A 19,599-nucleotide genomic window follows, 5' to 3' on the forward strand; every position below is an offset into this window, starting at 1 on the left:
AACCATGAAGACGAGTGTAGGGTATGGACCAATTTAAGGTAGTGGTGGGAAGGAGATATATTGATGAGTACGACAACGGTGAGAGCGGCTTCAACCCAAAGAGTGAGAGGAGCATGGCTTTGATGGAGGAGAATGCAAGTGATAATACGTAGCAATGTGACGATGCGCGTTCAGCTTCAACCATGCCGTTTTGTTGAGGAGTATGAGGACAAAACATGAGTTATTTTATCATAGTTTGACATCAAAATTTTTGCAGAGTTCCATCCAATATTATATAAGATTGCTTTTGCCCTTCCATAAATTAGATTAACTTAGAATAGTTTATCGCTTGTATATAAAAAAAATACTGTCATCTATTGGATGTGTAATTACTAATCAAATGTAACCTTAATGATTAATATTATATTGGGCTAGGCTCAACTTGCTGAATCTCAAACCGCGGCCATGAAGTTCGAAGGCGGCGACAAGTCAACAGCAAGGTAGAACGAGTCAGGGCATATGCTAATCCACAATAGTTCTCCATCATTAATTCCATTTCTTATATGCATCACTGTTATTAAGTTAAAACTACACAAAAACAATCTATAAATTTAAGATTGTTGGTAAAAAAAAAAAATCTCACAGAAAGAAATTCTCAAGATGCATTTTCAATTTTCTGATATACAGTTTCTAACCAAAGGTAGGCTTACAATCTTATTTATTTATTGCTTTTTGAACACGGGTTTCCTTTTTTTGAAAATTAAATAGAGTTTTTTTTATTAATAATTTAAAGGGAGTTTGTGAAATATATCACCGAAAGAGGGTTTAACGTCTCAAGTCTTCTCATCCATTGTTCATATTCAAAGATGACATTTGAAAGTTTTAATAGAACAAGCTGTCTGAATTCAACTTAGTGCAACGTCTCTTCTTTTCACCAACCAGAAACCTCTCTCTCTCTCTCTCTCTCTCTCTCTCTCTCTCTCTCTCTCTGGTTTTGGATGGTGTTTTTTCTTATCTTTGCAACACCACCTCTCTTCCTCAGTTATTGCTATGGAATTCCACCACAGAAAGCTGTTAAAAGGATCAGAGAACTTTCCAAGCGTCTGCCAATCATTCTGTGATTCAGAAAAAAATGATTCTGGAATTTGTTTGCCATCATGTTTGACTTTATGTCCTAACATCTGCCACCATTCTATCATATCTGGATATGATGAAACAAAAAAATCCAATAATTCCTACACCTTCGTGGCTGTTGGATCGTCTTTGATTGTAGCCACTTTTCTTCTTGTTGGTTTGTATGTTTTCTATGTAAAGTACTATTCAACCAGGAGAAGATCACAACCACAACAGCAACCTTTATCAGAGGAGACCCATGATGACTATATAGATGAAGATCATGGGCCGGTGCTTGACCACCCCATCTGGTACATCAACACCATCGGTCTCCAGCAATCGATTATCAGTTCGATCACGGTATGTCAGTACAAGAGAGGTAATGGTCTTGTTGAAGGTACAGAGTGTTCTGTGTGCTTGAGTGAGTTTCAAGAAGATGAGACTTTGAGGCTTTTGCCTAAATGCAATCATGCTTTTCATGTTCCTTGTATTGATACATGGCTTAGATCCCATACCAACTGCCCCATGTGTCGGGCACCGATCGTCCAACCCTTGGCAACCCCTGCACCAGAACCAAATCGTGCTGTCAGTTCAATTCCAGAAGAAGAAACCCAGGTGGAGATTTCGGAAAATATTGGTGAATCTAGTGAAGAAATGGGAGAGGAAATTTGTGAGATTAGAATTGAAACAGAGGAAAACAGAGAGGTGATTGGAAAGGAGAGAGATGAAATCCCAATTGAAGAGGTGAATGGACTAGTGGAGCCAAGAAGGTCGGTTTCCATGGATTGTTTATCAGCTTCAAAGATCAGTCTGGAGCTTTCTAATCTCCCTGCAGTGGAATCTGAAAGGAATTCAAATACCAAATTGGTTGCGGTAAATAAATTAAACAAGGAAATTGTTCCCAGGAAGACTGGTGGAAATCAGAAGTTGCAAAGACAGAAGGGCAGTTCTTCAAAAGGGAGGTCTCTGCAAAATGTTCCTCTTACTATGAAGAGGTCATCTTCCTGCAATGGGAAAGTCTTGTTCTGCAGGGATGTTCAAAACAGTGAATCAGTTTCCCAATTGAGGAGCTTTTGATCTCAATTTTCTTTTTGTCATGTTTTGACCCTCTTTTCCTTGTCAGGTAAAGCATATAAAAACCTGGTATGTAGTTCTGAACTCTCAGCAATCTGAGAGTGTTTTTTTTTTTTTTTTCTCTCTTACTTTATCAAATTACACACTTCAATAAATTCCTGTTTGTTCTAAAGTTTATGTCAGAACTAGAAAATTGAGGCTGGCCCAAAAGGGGATTCACAGCTTTTAAATGTAGTATCTGAAAAGAATCAATCAATTGTTGATGAAACCTTTTTTTCTTTTGAACTAAAGATGACGAGATTTCGTGGTTTCTAAGATAACTATCAACTTTGGATATTGGAGTCAAAAAGCCATATTGCAGCAAAGTAGAATGATCATTAATGTGTTGATTATCGTTTGTTTATATCTTTCCGTTGAATGCTTAGGTATTGCTGCAAGCTGCTGCTTCCTTCAATTTTGCAGCTCAAACTAAAGTTTTCACTTGTAGATTGATTTTGTTAGAATTCATCCCATTTCATGTTCGATAGCTTCTGAGTTCAGGTTTATGGGAAGAAGGAAAATGGTTTAAAACCCGACTATCTTTTCCTCTAGTTTAATGCATTCCTAATCACTCTGCAGAATGAGACTACAGGGTCTAAAAAGCAGTAGCAGAAGCTCTGATAATTCCCTTTTAAATTACATAACCAGCTAATAGCATGTTTTTCATGAAAATATTTTCAAAAGATCTCTTTGCATATTTACGTTTTAATAAGAACACGTGCATGTTAACTGATTGCCAAAAGTAATGATTTCTAGAACATTTTGTTCACCGTAAAATAGATAGCAATTGTGTATTCTTCTTCTTCTTCTTCTTTTTCTTCTTTACTTCTCCAAGGCTGAGACTTGATAGTCAAGTTGCTGATTATTCCCTTGATAATATACATTTTCAGACAGCTTCTGCTTTTTTTGTTAGGAAAAATATGGTACCCAGCAGAAGAGATCGAACACCTTACTTGCAATTACAAGCCTGCAATAGTGCTTGCACGAACCACAAACACTACACCACGAATCTATGCTTTCGTGTTTGTTCTCAGACCCTTGAGAGAGAAACAATTTATTTTCTGAGAAGAGTATTGCAGATGGTCTCCAACCCAAATTTTCCTCTACCAAAATACAACTATTCATGAATACAAATTTTCCAAACTTTTGTATGTTTGAAGAGACTCTTTTCGTGACAAACAACAGTCCATACAATTTCTTGCTCTTCGAATCCCTTGTCCTTCAACCACTTGTTGTATACTCTTTGTTTCCCAAGTAATAGCCTGTTCAAAACATCCATTCGGGCTGAAACCAACTCCTGCAACTCTTGCATCAGATTAGCCTGTGTATATTCAATCACGAAAATCATGTTGTTGTGCAAGCCTCAAAGATAGAACATTAATTGCCATAGGCAGCTTGAAAGCAAACTTAAAGCTTCAAGTATAGTCTTCTTGACTTCAGTTATGTTTGTGGAGATAAGTGGAGCGAAGTGGAGTTGCTGGGGATTTTCCCTGGTCTGCAAGCTCATTCCGAACTGGAGATTTTCCTTACTCTTATTCTAGGATGATATTCTTGGCAGCTACTAGAGGCTTTATAAGTCGAGGACCCGCCATTTTTGCCATTAGTTCGCATTCCAAACCTCTGGATTTCTGCATCAGCCTTGGTTCAGTCCAAATGTGGTCAGAATTCATGTTTTTTTATTTATTAAAAGATATTCAAGATTTCCTCTTTGGCCTTGGTTCATATGGGACTGATGTACGTTGAGACAAAACTAGGTAATTCAGGAAGTTCTTGAGCTGCAGTGACTGAGAGATATGACAACATAAAATTTCCAACATGGAGAAGTTATGGAATTCATTATTCACGATTGTTTGATTAGAAGTCAGATTCCTTTCCGTGCAAGCAACAATCACATATTTATAATTTATTCAATCTGATTAGGGTTTTTTAGCGCTAATTTGCAGGTCTGATATCAAAGCTAAGCAAATTCAAAGTAACAATTGATTTATCAAACTCTATCGAGATAAAAGGGGTGCTGTAAGGGTTTCATTTTGTCGAGCCCAAAACACGTCTTTGGGCTTGACTGCATAGACTGCATAGGCCTCGGCACAAGTGAGTAACATATGATCTTGACTTTCCCTTTGCTATTAACCTTGGCACAAGTGAGTTTTCTTTCTTTGTTCATGAACTTTGAATTCCGAATTTCCTGTAATAAAGCAAATGCTACTTAACCCCAAAAATAAAAAATAAAAAATAAAAAATAAAAATAAAAATAAAAATAAAAACTTTAAACATTTGGTAATACTACTAATTAACTTAGGCATGCAAACAAACGTGGGTTAATAGTTGTCTTTTTCAAATCTTTCTCCTTGTAGATTAGATTTGGACTTTTCAAATGTAAGTCCATAAATGTGGCCCAAAATAAAGAAAAACTCTACCATACCCAAATCTTAGGAAAAACCCATTTGAAAAACCTAAAATTTACAACAATACCATCTGCGTTTTTTTTCTTCTAAATATCATAATGCAAGGATAATAATGATATTTTACACATCATTAAAATCAAAAAATATTACAGCTTACCCTTTTTGGGTTTTTTTTTTTCTTCAATTTATAGGTTTTAGTGTTTATATATAAATTCAATGCAAGAAATGAGTTTTATTATAAGTTTAGTAATTTGGACTATCGCTTGTATAAACAAAAACAAAAAACAAAAAACAAAAACACTTGACATTTACGAACGAGGGAAAATTAGTCACATAAATGCCTTTGAATTTCTTGTAAATCCACGTACATTCACCCAGATCCCTTCCACTCTTGCCCTATTGTTGAAAGGAAAAATCTTAGTTCCTTAAAATTGAGGAGGAGCTCTTCCTCATAACAAATAGAGTTTTGGCATTTGTCAAATCCCTTGAACTTTATTTCTTTTGGCTTAAGTTGGCTTAAGTTGTCAAAGAGAAATTGAAACATTGTACTTCTTAGCTTAAGTTGCATTGTTTCATAGAAATTGAAACATTGCACTTCTTGGCTTAAGTTGCATTGTTTCATAGTAATTGAAACATTGCACTTCTTGGCTTATAGTTGCAACGTGAAAATACACATTTGTTGATATTTTTCAGTCACATCTTTTTCTGAAAAGAGGCCTTGTTGCCTATAAATAGAGAAGGTCCTACAACATTTCATTCATCCAATTTCATCCTACAAAGTAGTTTTTAGAGTATTCATAGCATTATATTTTAGAAATATAGTGAGTTAGTAAGAGAGAATTCATACACAAGTTTGAGTTCGCTTTTCTTGGGGATTGTAGTGCTACTTCAACAAGATAGAACCAAGCAAATCCTAAAAGCACTTGTGAGGAGGCAATTTCGTCTCAAAGATATAGAACCAAGTTCTAGACTCGATCATTTGTAAAGTATTCTTAACATTTACCTTGTCGATATTTTATTGTATTTATTTCGAATTTATAGTGAAGTTTTATTTTCAAAATTTTGTAAATATAGCAATTATCTTTATCTTTTACCAACAATCTAAAGACCTTTTTTTTTCTTTTTTTTGTAATTGCCATATTTATTGGCTTTTTAAGAATCTTAAATTTATTTTAGTTTCTTAAAAATTGTTAGTTTACTTTTGAATGAAACTGTGGATTTTCCTCTTTATTGAAGGAAAATGACTTGTAGTACTAGTAGTGATTGTACTAGTAATGACAAGGGAAAAGGTGTGGCTCATGTTTTACCTGTGGTAATCCCTACTTCCTTCTCTCATGGAAAGAAACCTAAGAAGTTCAATGGAATTGATTTCAAGAGGTGGCAAAAAAAGATGCTGTTCTATTTGACCACACTCAATTTGGCCAAGTTCTTGAAGGAAGATGCTCCTGCTACTGGTACTACTACAGAAGCAATGGCTGCTGCAGACGCATGGTGTCACTCGGACTTCCTTTGCAAGAACTATATCCTCAATGGATTGGACAATACTTTGTACAATGTATACAATCCAATCAAAACTGCCAAGGCCCTGTGGGAGTCACTTGACAAGAAATACAAGACCGAAGATGCTGGCATGAAGAAATTCGTGGTTGGTTGATTTCTTGATTTCTTGATTTCAAGATGGTGGACTCCAAGATGGTCATCAACCAAGTCCAAGAACTTTAAGTTATTCTTCATGAGATTGATGCAGAAAACATGGTTTTGAGTGAGACTTTCCAAGTGGCTGCAATCATTAAAAAATTGTCACTATCTTTGAAAGATTTCAAGAATTATCTCAAGCATAAGCGCAAAGAAATGGGACTTGAAGATCTAATCATGATGCTAAGGATTGAGGAAGACAATCGTGGTTCTGAAAATAAAACCGGTGGTAACTCCATGGTAGCTAAAGCACATGTATTGGAGGATAGGCCAAAGAACAAGAAAAAGAGAAATCACCAAGGGGAAGGCTCTAGGCAAGGGAACTGAAAGAATAACAAAGGGTTTAAGGGCAAATGCTTTAACTTCAACAAGCATGGTCATAGAGCGGCAAACTGTCAAAGCAAAGGAAAAACCACAGAAGTTCACAAAACCGAGGAGGAGAAATTGTCCAATTAGATATATGATATTAACCTTTCGGGCGTAATCTCTGAAGTGAACCTAGTAAGAAATACCAAGGAATGATTGGTGGACACTGGAGCTACACGCCACATCTGCTCTGATAGGAAGATGTTTACTACCTATCAACAACTGAACCAAGGGGAGTAACTATTCATGGGAAACTCATCAGCTTCCAAGGTTGATGGAAAAGGAAAGGTGGTTATGAAGATGACTTCTGGCAAGGAACTCACCCTAAATCAAGTGCTTCATGTGCCTGACATTCAGAAGAATTTGGTTTCTGGAGCACTGTTAAGCAAGAATCGTTTTAGATTGGTCTTTGTGGTTGACAAATTTGTACTCACTAAGAATGGTATGTATGTGGGAAAAGGGTACCTGAATAATGGTTTATTCAAGATGAATTTAATGACTATTGTACTTTCTATGAATAATAAGAACATAGTTAGTTCGACTTATATTCTTGAGTCCCCAAATGTTTGGCATGGTAGACTAGGACATGTTAATTATGATACTATTCGTAGATTAGTTAACATGGATTTATTACCTAAGTTTAACATTGATACAAGTAAAAAATGTGAAACTTGTGTTGAAGCTAAACTTACTTGAACATCATTTTATTCTATATAACGAAGTACAGAACCTCTAGATTTAATTCACAGTGACATTTGTGATTTAAAGTTTGTGCAAACTAGAGGTGGTAAAAAGTACTTTATTAGTTTTATAGATGATTGCACAAGATACCGTTATGTCTATCTACTTAGAAGCAAAGATGAAACCTTAGAAATGTTTAAACATTATAAGAATGAAGTTGAGAATCAACTTAGCAAAATGATTAAGGTTTTAAGAATCGATAGAGGTGATGAATATGTAGCACCATTTGCTAAGTTTTGTGCTCAACATGGAATTATTCACCAAACTACCGTTCCTTATTCACCTCAATAGAACGGTATTGCTGAACGCAAGAACAGTACATTAAAAGAAATTATGAATGCTCTGTTGATAAGTTCTGGAGCATCCCAAAATTTGTGGGGAGAAGGTTTGCTTTTTGCCAATCATATTCTCAACAAATTCCTATAAATACCTCAAAGTATGGGAGTGTTTGGCTAAGATAGCACTCCCTGATCATAAAAAGGTTAAAATAGGACCCAAAACCATTGATTGTCTATTTATTGGTTATGCTTCTAATAGCAGTGCATATCGATTCCTTATACATAAATCAAATAATGATGATGTACATGTGAATACAGTTATTGAGTTAAGGAATGCAACATTTTTTGAAAATGTTTTTCCTTGTAAAGATGCACATGAGCAGAAGTTCTCTTAAAAGAACTTATGATAGTAGTAATCTTGAAAATCATCAAGACCAATTTGACCATGGACATGAAAATGAGGTTGAACCTAGAAGAAGTAAAAGGGCAATTTTGGTCCTGATTTTCTAACTTATTTGTTGGAAAATGAACCTCAAACTTATAAGGAAGCCATATCATCCCCTGAAGCTTCTTTTTAGAAAGAAGATATCAAGGCTAAAGTGGAATCCATCCTACAAAACCATACGTGGGAATTAGTGGATCTTTTTCCTGGAAATAAACGTCTTGGTTACAAGTGGATTTTCAAAAGGAAGATGAAAGCAGTTGGATCCATAGACAAGTATAAGGTGAGGCTTGTAGTAAAGGGTTATAAGCAAAAAGAGGGCTTAGGCTACTTTGATACATATTCGCCGGTTACAAGAATAACATCCATTAGAATGCTAATTGTAATCGTTGCTTTGCATAATCTTGAAATACATCAAATGGATGTTAAAACTGTTTTTCTAAATGGTGATTTAGAAGAAGAAATTTACATAGAACAACCAAAAGGATTTGTTGTTCCTGGACAAGAGAAGAAAGTGTGTAAGCTTGTTAAGTCTTTATATGGCTTAAAGCAAGCACCAAAACAATGGCATATGAAATTTGACAATGTAATGACGTCAAATGGATTCAAAATTAATGAGTGATAAATGTGTTTACACAAAAATCACTCAAAATGGTTATGTAATTGTATGTCTTTGTGTAGATGACATGCTTATCATTGGAAGTGATAATGATATGATTAAATCTACTAAAAGAATTTTGTCCAATAAATTTGATATGAAAGATATGGGAATTGAAGATGTTATCCTAGGAATAAAAATCTCTAGAACATCGGATGGAATAGTCTTGTCTCAATCACATTATATTGAGAAAATACTAGCCGAATTTGGTAAGTATGAAGATAATCGTGCAAAGACTACATATGATGTGAATCTTCAATTGACGAAGAATACTGGTCAAGGTATATCACAAGTTGATTATGCACGAATAATCGGCAGTTTGATGTATGTCACAAACTGTACTCGCCCTGACCTAGCATACTCAGTTAATAAATTGAGTAAATATATAAGCAATCCTAGAAGAGATCATTGGAAAGTGATTATTAGGGTTCTTAGGTATTTGAGCTATACTAAGAACTATGGATTACATTACACAAGATATCCATATGTACTAGAAGGTTACGATAATGCGAAATGGATATCAAATACGAGAGACTCAAATCCACAAGTGGATATGTCTTTACGTTAGGAGGTGCAGCTGTATCTTGGAAATCTACAAAACAAACATGTATTGCTAGATGGCCACTATGGAATTTGAATTTATTGTTTTGGATAAAGCTGGAGAAGAAGCTGAGTGGCTTAGTAATTTCATAGAAGATATTCCAAATTGGCTAAAGCCTGTGCCCGCAATATGTATACATTGTGATAGTCAAGCGACGATTGGAAGGGGCACAAAATAATATGTATAATGGTAAATCTCGACACATACGTCGAAGACATAATACCGTAAGACAACTGCTCTCCAGTGGTATAATTACTATTGACTATATGAGGTCAAGAAATAATTTAGCGGATCCGTTTACTAAAGGTTTGATGAGAGAGCTAGTTAACAAATCATCGAGGGGAATGGGGCTAAAGCCTATATCTCAATGGTTGCCATTATGGACACCCAACCTAGTTGATTGGAGATCCCAAGACCTAGGTTCAAAGGGACAACTAAGTTATGTGTGACTGAAGTGCGAGCATTGTGAGGATTCCATCCCTTATCCATTCCTATGATGATACAATGCTCCCTGCATCGTGTATGGTTAAGTTAAGCTTTTAATGATTCCTGTGACTTGGAACACCAAGTAGAGTATAGGTGGATACTCTTTATAGGAACTCACCTATATCAGTACGAAATGAGGCCATTTCTATGAGAATTGCAAGGCTCAATTCTCTAAAATACTGACGAACACCAGGTGTGGTCCATGGCCGAAAGGACACAACATAGAACCAAATGTGTATGAAAAGGTATTATGTGAGTAATATTGTTTTGATTTACACGATGGCTGAACAGTACAAGACATCATGCTCACTGATTAGCTAGTAAATCCGATTTTACTTCATTATGAAAGGTTCAATGCCAAAAGCTACCTATCTTGATGTGGTGCCTTTTCAACCGAATTCTCTCAAGTGTCTGCATTGTACATTTGCTTTAACTAATTTCCATTTATGTGGGGAATTGTTAAAAAATTATAATATTTATATTTAATTTTTAAATAAGTGAATGGAAATTAAATTATGGGACACGTGACTTTAAGTACATGACTTTTACAAATTGATATGTATCCTTTGGGAATAGTCATGTACTTAATCAAGGAAAAATAAAATATTATTTATTTTGTTTGTGAATAAAATAAAAATACTTTATGTGAAAAAGTTGCATTGTTTCATATAAATTGAAACATTGCACTTCTTGATTTAAGTTGCATTGTTTCATAAAAATTGAAACATTGCACTTTTTGGCTTGAGTTGCATTGTTGCATAGTAATTGAAACAGTGCACTTCTTGGCTTATAGTTGCGACATGAAAAGACACATTTATTGATATTTTTCAATCACATCTTTTCTGAACAGAGGCCTTGTTGCCTATAAATAGAGAAGGTCCTACCACATTTCATTAATCCAATTGTCATCCAACAATAGTAGTTTTTAGAGCATTCATAACATTATATTTTAAGAAATATAGTGAGTTAGTAAGAGAGAATTCATACACAAGTTTGAGTTCTCTTTTCTTGGGGATTGTAATGTTATTCAACAAGAAGTCAATCGTTGTATCCCGGGAGACGTTTGCCAAGCAAATCCTAAAAGCACCTGTGAGGAGGCAATTTCGTCTTAAGGAGATAGAACAAAGTTCTAGACTCAATCATCTGTAAAGTACTCTTAAAATTTACTTTATCGTTATTTTATTGTATTTATTTCGAATTTATAATAAAATTTTATTTTCGAAATTCTGCAAATATAGCAATCATCTTTATCTTTTACCAACAAACTCGTCTGTCAAATCCGAACTCTATTCCAGTGTGAAACCATTAATCTCGTAAAAAACAATGGTTTGACAATAGACTCAGAAGCCGAAAAGAAACATTTGGAAAGAGCTAGTCACAATAGGTACAGTACCTTAACCATTTGTAGTCCACAACTACATTTAGCTCTGACGAATAAGTATCTATTTGGTGATTAGTCAACAAATTAATAATATCAGTGGTTCTAACTTTCGTAGTAGAACACGTAGTCTAACAATGTGTGTCGTTATATTTATTTTTGTTGATGTCGCTCATAATAATAATAAAAAGAAAATGGAAATTCAAAGTCAAAATTGTTCAACATTAATTTCATATTGGAGAAATATTCGATTAATTTTTCGTTGGTCATACAGAAAATTAAGAATCTGGGATTTGATTCGGGGTAGTGAGGTTAAAGTATGGACGAGATTGGCTTATGACAGGAACTTGTGTTTTGTAAAAAGAGTTGTATTTTATTTTCCAATACCTTCCAGAAATAATCTCTAGAGTCTTCTTATAGAGTCCTTTAGGAGAAACTATAGAATACTATTGCAATACGGCCACATCGGTTGACATCTTCTTCTAAATGACCCCAAAAATATAAATTTAAAAAGAAGAACCAGAAGCCTTTTGTCTCAATGGTAGTAGAAGATATCTATCCCATTGGAGCATTCCAAATAAGGGGGAAATAAAGAGCATTCTGAAAGTAGCTTGGAAAGACTATGGGGAAGCTAAGATTGACAGGACCCGATCCCAATTCCACTTTGGAATTCGAACCAAGTCCTGTGCGTGTCCGACACCTAGCGAATGTCGGGCACAAATGACCTTTTTACCCTTTCCTGTTACCATTACTTTTTAAAATTTCCCTTAGACTTCTGCCGAAAATTCGGCAGAGTCTCTCCTGTATTTTGTCCAAACCCAAAATCTTCCACCTGTTAAACAAGCAAATAATTTCACACCAACCGCCAGAATAAATCCAATCAACCATTCACCAGTTCAGGTTTCCTACTAAAACTAGATATCAGAGCATTTTCTAAAAATTTACAAGATTTCAAAGACTTTCCAACAAAACCCTACGTTTCTTGGTGGCGCGAAAGCTAGGAGTGGCCCGGTGGTGGATTCCTGCGCACTTCTACAGCCTGGGGGCGAAAAACAAGTTGAAAGTGTGAGTGGACAAAAATAATGTTCTTAAAACAATTTAGAAATATAATAACCCCCGTTGCAAAAATAATTCGATATGTAAATCTAACATTCGACTGTATTCAAATACAAGGCATTTAGATAAAACATAGGTATGTATACATATCTTTACAGATATAAAACATGTACGTATATCGAGAAAACTGGTATATAAAATGACTGAAAGTAATGGCTGCATAAAAGTACTCAAATTCCTTTAAAACTACCACCTAGATGTACCCTTGTAAATCCGTCAATTCCCCTGGCAGGTCTCGGCGACACGCAGTCTATCCTAGCCGCAAACTGGCAGGATTCAGGGGACTATGGTCAGCCTGATCCGCCGGTAGGTCTCGATGACACCAAGTCAACTCGAGCAACTCTGGCAAGATATAGGGGGCCGTAGTCAGCCTGATCCGTAATCCTGGCAGGTCTCGGGAAAACAAAGTCAGCCGAGCAGCAAATCCTGGCAGGTCTTGGGACACCAAGTCTGCCGAGCTGCAAATCCTGGAACTCACAGTCCGAGCGTCCCCGAAACTCGTGAGGCAATGTCAAGTGCACTGACAGAACTGTAAACGGACTGGATGTCCGTAGACATCGGTCCATCTGAGGGTAATCACCAAATAAAAATGGGTACGTTGTGGTTTTAAAATAAATTACTTTAGAGAAATCTGAAATAACTGTAATATCAAATTATGCTGCTATCTCATCTGATTCAAACTTCAAACTCTGTCTCTATCACTTTTTAGCATGTGTAAGTAAGCAGCACAGAATTATAGAATTATTACTGTACTAATCATGTTCGGAAACATAATAAAACTTATTCAAGATCAAATAATGAAATTTATTCAGATAAACTCACTTATAAAAACTTATTTATATAAAATCAATATAAAATCATATATGTAAACTCATTTATATAAATCGTTTATATAACTCATTTATATAAAATCATTTATGAAAGAAAGTCCACTCACTTCTGGTCCGAGCTAGCTGGACCTCTTGAAGGTCCTTCCTGTGGTTCTGTCTTGCCTCTGGTGCCTGATTACCCATAAAGATTGAATTAATAAAACTACTCAATAACAGAATTAAATTAAACACCCTGCCCCCGGCTCCTAGAAATGCGTGTACACATTTAAAAATCACTCCTATGCCCACTTTAATCTTTCAGAGAATTAGAACGGCCTTGAAAGACCCAAACTTTCATAAGCGATAAACTGCCAGACCGGCCGATTCGGAACCCCGTGGGGTCCACGATCTCCGATGGCCAATCTGGGATTCTCTAAAGGTTCCTCATAGAGAAAGAACCATGTTCCGCTAGTTTGGTCCGAAACGGACGGTCGGATTAACCAAAATCGCGTTATCGCTTAAAATCCAAACCCTAGCCCCAGGGTTCGCGATTTCGGAGTATCCGGGAATCCGATTCACAATCCATCAAATCCTACACGATCCTAAAATCATGTAGAATGACATACCTGAATTTGGGTGCGATCCAACGGTTCGACGACATTGCACCCAGGGATCGCGCAATATGGAAAATCCGTTCGGGGCTCAAACGGACTCTAAATCGAGATCCGCGAAATCCTACGTGCTCGTGACAACATAAGGATTGCAACAAGACACAGTGCCACTGCACCACCCTCGCCCAGGCGCCCCAGCACGCGCCGGCAGCGATGGGTGTCTAAAGCGATTTTGGCTCGCCGGAAAAACTTCAAACCACGGCTCCAAACTCCTACCCTAGGTAAAACACCATATTTGGAGCCACTTTTGTTCTTGGACCTACCCCAAAACGTGACTGGAAGTGGCCAAAAATAGAGGTCGAAAATTGGCTGAAACTTCAAGCTCAAAAATCCGATGGCTACACTATAAATCGATCTAATTCGACCCAACAGGCAGATAGAACAGCTCGAGAGGTTCAAGATCCATACCTGGGTCGACGGAAATGGTGACCGGAGGAGAGAGATCGGAGGCCTTGAAGTTTCGGTGAGTTTCGGTGAGTTCCCGTCGTTCTTTCGCAGTTTCCGGCCAGCACAAATCGTTGGCGGGCGGAGGATTGGTCGGGAAAGGTAGGGGACTCGACGGCGGTTCCAACACCACCGGTCCCGTGGCCAGTGGTGCCCTGAGGTGGCACCAGCAAGGTTTGGAAGGCGGCGGCCCGTTTTCGCGCGGGAGAGAGAGGCTGGCTGGGTTTTTATAGATCCAATTTCGAAATATTTACGATTATGCCACTGAGACTCTTTTGACCATAACTCTTTCGTTAGAACTCTGATTCGGGCCCACTACGTGTCTATGAACTCGTTTCGCCGTGCTCTACGCAATGATGCAAGCGGAATTGTCAAATTCTTTCTCGATCAAAAAGTCACATTTTTTCCTATTAAATAATGCGATGGCAAAATCATCTTTTGAGTAGAATAAATTAATCCTAATGTTTAGATATTTTGTTACTTTTTAGATATTTTGTTTTGGGTTATTACAATCTACCCCCTTATGAAAATTTCGTCCTCGAAATTTACATACCTGTCATTCAAAGAGGGGGAAGGACTGCTCCTGCGGATTTCATACTGAGTATATTTATAACCACATTACCTTGTCTTATATGATATTCAGCGATGTAGTCCTACTCTTTTTGTTAGCTCTGACCATTTTCTCTGTCTCAATTTTACTTCCTCCTGTATAAGGACATATGGTAATCCTTTGTGATCTGTAAAGATCGAGCATACTTCCTTATAAAAATACTGTCACTAACTTACTAAACCAAAATTACTGTGACCCGTGCCAAATCATGAATAAAATACTTCGATTTATGCTTCTTCAGTTGTTGAGACGTATAAGCGCTCACTCCATCATACTGTATCAGCATAAACTTCAATTCTTGTTACAAAACAACACTGTAGTTCACAAGGTTCCCATTACCCTCCTGAAGTACTGAAGGCAAGCGGTGGTTGGCTTGTTCTTGAGTTTAACATAATCCTCTTCACACTTGTCTGACCACGTCACTTTAACGTCTTTCTTTGCCAAAGAAATGAGCGGTATCGCCATGGTGGATAACCCTTCCACGGAGCGACAGTAATAATCGGCTTACTTAGAAAACTCTGTACCTCAGTTGCACTGATCGGCCGTAGCCAAATTTACTACTGCTTCAATCCTCTGAGGATCAACAAAAATATCCTCAGCAGAAATCATGTGTCCCAGGAAACTCACTCTGACAACCCAACATGAACACTTGCTGAGTTTAGCATAAAGTTCTGCCTTTCAGAGTCCACAACCCAACGTTCAACCACTTCATATGTGCCTTCTGTCTCTTAGAATATACCAAAATGTCATCTAGGCACACAGTCACGAAGCGATCTCAATACTACCCAAACACTCTGTTCAAGGGGGGTCCAAAATACAACTGGTACATTCCTTAATTCTTTATATCATGACCAGGAACTCAGAGCGCCCATACTTCATTCGACACGCTATTTTAGGTACATACTCCTTTCTAACTCGTAACCGGTGATGTCCAAGCTTCAGGTCATTTTTAGAAAATCCCTTAACACCCTTTAGCTTATTAAACAATTCCTGACCGTGAGACCATGGACATCTATTTCCGTACTGTGATCTTGTCCATGCATACTCTTTATGACATCTCCTTCCTTAAATAACACTAGAGCACTTCAATGAGAAAAACTAGACTGAAGAAATCTATTCGCTTTCAACTCCTACAATTGAGTCTTTAACTTCTTCAACTTGCTGGTGTCATTCTATATTTTACCCGAGAAATAGGCTCCATTCCTGGAGCGAGCTCAAGAATAAACCCAATCTCCCAATGAAAAAGTAACTCTGCGATACGGTATCCGGTCAATCGATTTTACCCTAAGATGACATCCAGTCATCCATGCCGAAGGGGATTCAATCTGTGATTACAGTAGGTAATGTATATGCTTCCTGTTGACAATGTTATACCGTCTAACAGTGGCCCTAAAACTGCCACCACGTCCCCTCGGCTAATTGCTGCCTCAACTAGCCACACTGATCTGGGCCCACCACTAAACAAAGCCTCCATAGACTGTAGTGTTTCCTGTAATTTACCTTGCATACTTGTTTCGATGCAGCAATAATCTCTCTATGCTGAAGGAACAGCAGCAACCTTTTTGAGAATAATATCCTCCAGTAGTACTCCACTATCAGGGCCCGTAACGGTACCTACCACCCTAGCGCATTGGGGTGACTTTTCCTGTTAGATCCTAACAACAACCTCTTCCAATACTTCTGGCTACACCAGCCCCAGAACGATTTCCAATACTACTATCCTGGCTGGTACCTTCACTGGTACTAAATCCAGGTCGGTAACCTCCCTACTTACGGCCACTCGGTGATTTGGAACTGTAATTACCACCGTAGTTACCTTTCTTAAACACTTCTTGACTAGTATTACCTATGTCAAAACAATATGCACAGAGTGCACCCCATGGTCTGTCCATTATCTGGCTGGGCAAACATCACCATGTCACCAAAGTTGGTCATCCACTAAATGATCTCAATGCCTCGGATGGAGGCCTTTAACCTCATCGTAACAAGGTGCTACCTCTTACTTCCAATATCGACTAGTAGAAAACAATACGTGAAACCTTTTTCTCATATTCCGATCCAGTCATTATCCCCTATCTAGCTGCAAAAACTCCTGCATCCACACATTCTGTAGACTTGTGGATAGTGCTCACTCTCAAATGGGGCACTAAAATACTTGTCCCGTACGAGTCAAAGGATCGTGGTATTACTTCTTAACCAAGTCCCACCAATATGCTACTCTTCTGTGGCGCAACCATGACCTCCAAGATCTGCTCTATTCCTTTCAATTCAATCTTCCTTTACTACTGAGTACCACCATTATCCAAATTTATAACTCTCAATCCTCTTTGCTTGATCCACCTATCTCACTCTGGCTGACTAAAGCCTGAGCTAACAGCTCCAAGGTCTACTGGACGTTAGGATCTCCCTGCATACTAAGTACAGCAGGTACGGCTCTTGACGAGCCTCTAACAAACAACTATTCAACCGATTCAGCTACTGATGCAAGTCAAGCCCGATCTGGGGATCTCATCCCCTTACGTCGAGACAACTGTCTAGTTTTCCTACTGACACCACCACCATTAGGGCCCACTTTGAAAAGAAAACGAGGATGCACAGAGTGCGAGGTCTACAGGAAGTAAAACCTATACTCTGATACCAAATTGACAGGACCCGATCCCAATTTCACTTTGGAATTCAAACCAAGTCTTGTGCGTTTCCGACACCTGACGAATATCGGGCACAAATGACCTTTTTACCCTTTCCTGTTACCATTACTTTTTAAAATTTCCCTTAGACTTCTGCCGAAAATTCTGCAGAGTCTCCCCTGTATTTTGTCCAAACCCAAAATCTTCCACCTGTTAAACAAGCAAATAATTTCACCAACTGCCAGAATAAATCCAATCAACCATTCACCAGTTCAGGTTTCCTACTAAAACTAGATATCAGAGCATTTTCTAAATATTTACAAAATTTCAAAGACTTTCCAACAAAACCCTACGTTTCTTGGTGGCGCGGAAGCTAGGAGTGGCCCGGTGGTGGATTCCTGCGCACTTCTACAGCCTGGGGGCGAAAAACAAGTTGAAAGTGTGAGTGGACAAAAATAATGTTCTTCAAACAATTTAGAAATATAATAACCCCTGTTGTAAAAATAATTCGATATGTAAATCTAACATTCGACTGTATTCAAATACAAGGCATTTAGATAAAACATAGGTATGTGTACGTATCTTTACAAATATAAAACATGTACGTATATTGAGAAAACTAGTATATAAAATGACTGAAAGTAATGGCTGCATAAAAGTACTCAAATTCCTTTAAAACTACCACCCTAATGTACCCCTATAAATCCGTCAATTCCCCTGGCAGGTCTCGGCGACACACAGTCTATCCGAGCCGCAAACTGGCAGAGTTCAAGGGACTATGGTCAGCCTGATCCGCTGGCAGGTCTCGAAGACACACAGTCAACTCGAGCCGCTCTGGCAGGATTCAGGGGACCGTAGTCAGCCTGACCCGCAATCCTAGCAGGTCTCGGGGACACCAAGTCTGCCGAGCCACAAATCCTGGCAGGTCTCGGGACACCAAGTCTGCCGAGCTGCAAATCCTGGCACTCACGGTCCGAGCGTCCCCGAAACTCGTGAGGCAATGTCAAGTGCACTGACGAAGCTGAAATCAGACTGGATGTCCGTAGACATCGGTCCATCTGAGGCTAATCACAAAAAAAAAAAAAAAATGGGTACGTGGTGGTTTCAAAAAATAAATAACTTTAGAAAAATCTGATTAATAACTGCAATCTCAATTCTGCTGCTATCTCATATGATTCGAACCTCAAACTCTGTTTCTATAACTTTTAGTTTGTGTAACTAAGCAGCATAAAATTAGAGAACTGTTACTGTACTAATCATGCTTGGAAAACAGGCAATAAAACTTATCCAAGATCAAATATTAATTTAGTCAGATAAACTTATTTATAAAAACTCATTTTAGAAACTTATTTATATAAAATTATTTATGAAAGAAAGTCCACTCACTGCTGGTCCGAGCTAGCTGGACCTCTTGAAAGTCCCTCCTGTGGTTCTGTCGAGCCTCTGGTGCCTGATTACCCATAAAGATTAAATTAATAAAACTGCTCAATAAAAGAATTAAATTAAACAGAGACTTGGGTTGAGTACCAGTACGAGAGGCTTGCTGATTTCTGCTACCGATGTGGTCGAATCGGACATTCCGTGGATGCTTGCACTTTTGAGGAACCATCTGCAAATGAAACGGCCTATGGAAATTGGACCATGCCCAAAATTATTAGAGAATTTTATGATACTAAGCCACCAACCAACACACCTAGAGTAAGAAGGAGAGCTGTCACGGTCCGGCAACGCCGTGGGGAAAGGGAAGAAGAGCATGGGCCTTAAGCAGCAAGTGAGAGGGTGGGCACGAGATCTCTGATGAGCCAAAGCCAGCCTGGAATCTGTGATTTGACAAGCAGGCAGCTCGAGCGCAGTCGAACGTTAGAGAGTAGGCATATCCGTAACACCCCTCTCCCATTTTGTCAAGTGGTTCCGGAATCAAGACAGACACAGATGATTTTCCCAAGGCAAGGAGCACAGAGCATGAATTCTAGAAGTGAAGAAGCGTTTATCTTGGAGGAACTGAATGTGACAGCGGATTTCAAGGGCAACGCTTTCATTACCAATTGGAGCAGACCTAACCCAACT

The 19,599-nt window shown here is 38.0% G+C and overlaps 1 protein-coding gene across 1 annotated transcript; it reads left to right on the plus strand.

The window, feature by feature from the left end:
* The first annotated feature begins 873 nt into the window (after window positions 1-873).
* Window positions 874-2,456, plus strand: LOC117612251 (RING-H2 finger protein ATL54-like). The gene has a single exon (XM_034341017.1). It carries the CDS (start codon window positions 1,030-1,032, stop codon window positions 2,167-2,169), a length of 1,140 nt encoding a protein of 379 aa, XP_034196908.1. The 5' UTR covers window positions 874-1,029; the 3' UTR covers window positions 2,170-2,456.
* The last annotated feature ends 17,143 nt before the right edge of the window (window positions 2,457-19,599 follow it).

Source organism: Prunus dulcis, chromosome 8 (genome assembly GCF_902201215.1).
Source record: "Prunus dulcis chromosome 8, ALMONDv2, whole genome shotgun sequence".
In the NCBI taxonomy this organism is placed as follows: domain Eukaryota; kingdom Viridiplantae; phylum Streptophyta; class Magnoliopsida; order Rosales; family Rosaceae; genus Prunus; species Prunus dulcis.

What these genes read in the sequence shown, in the direction of transcription:
- LOC117612251 (XM_034341017.1), top strand. Translation starts at nt 1,030, where the DNA reads ATGGAATTCCACCACAGAAAGCTGTTAAAAGGATCAGAGAACTTTCCA.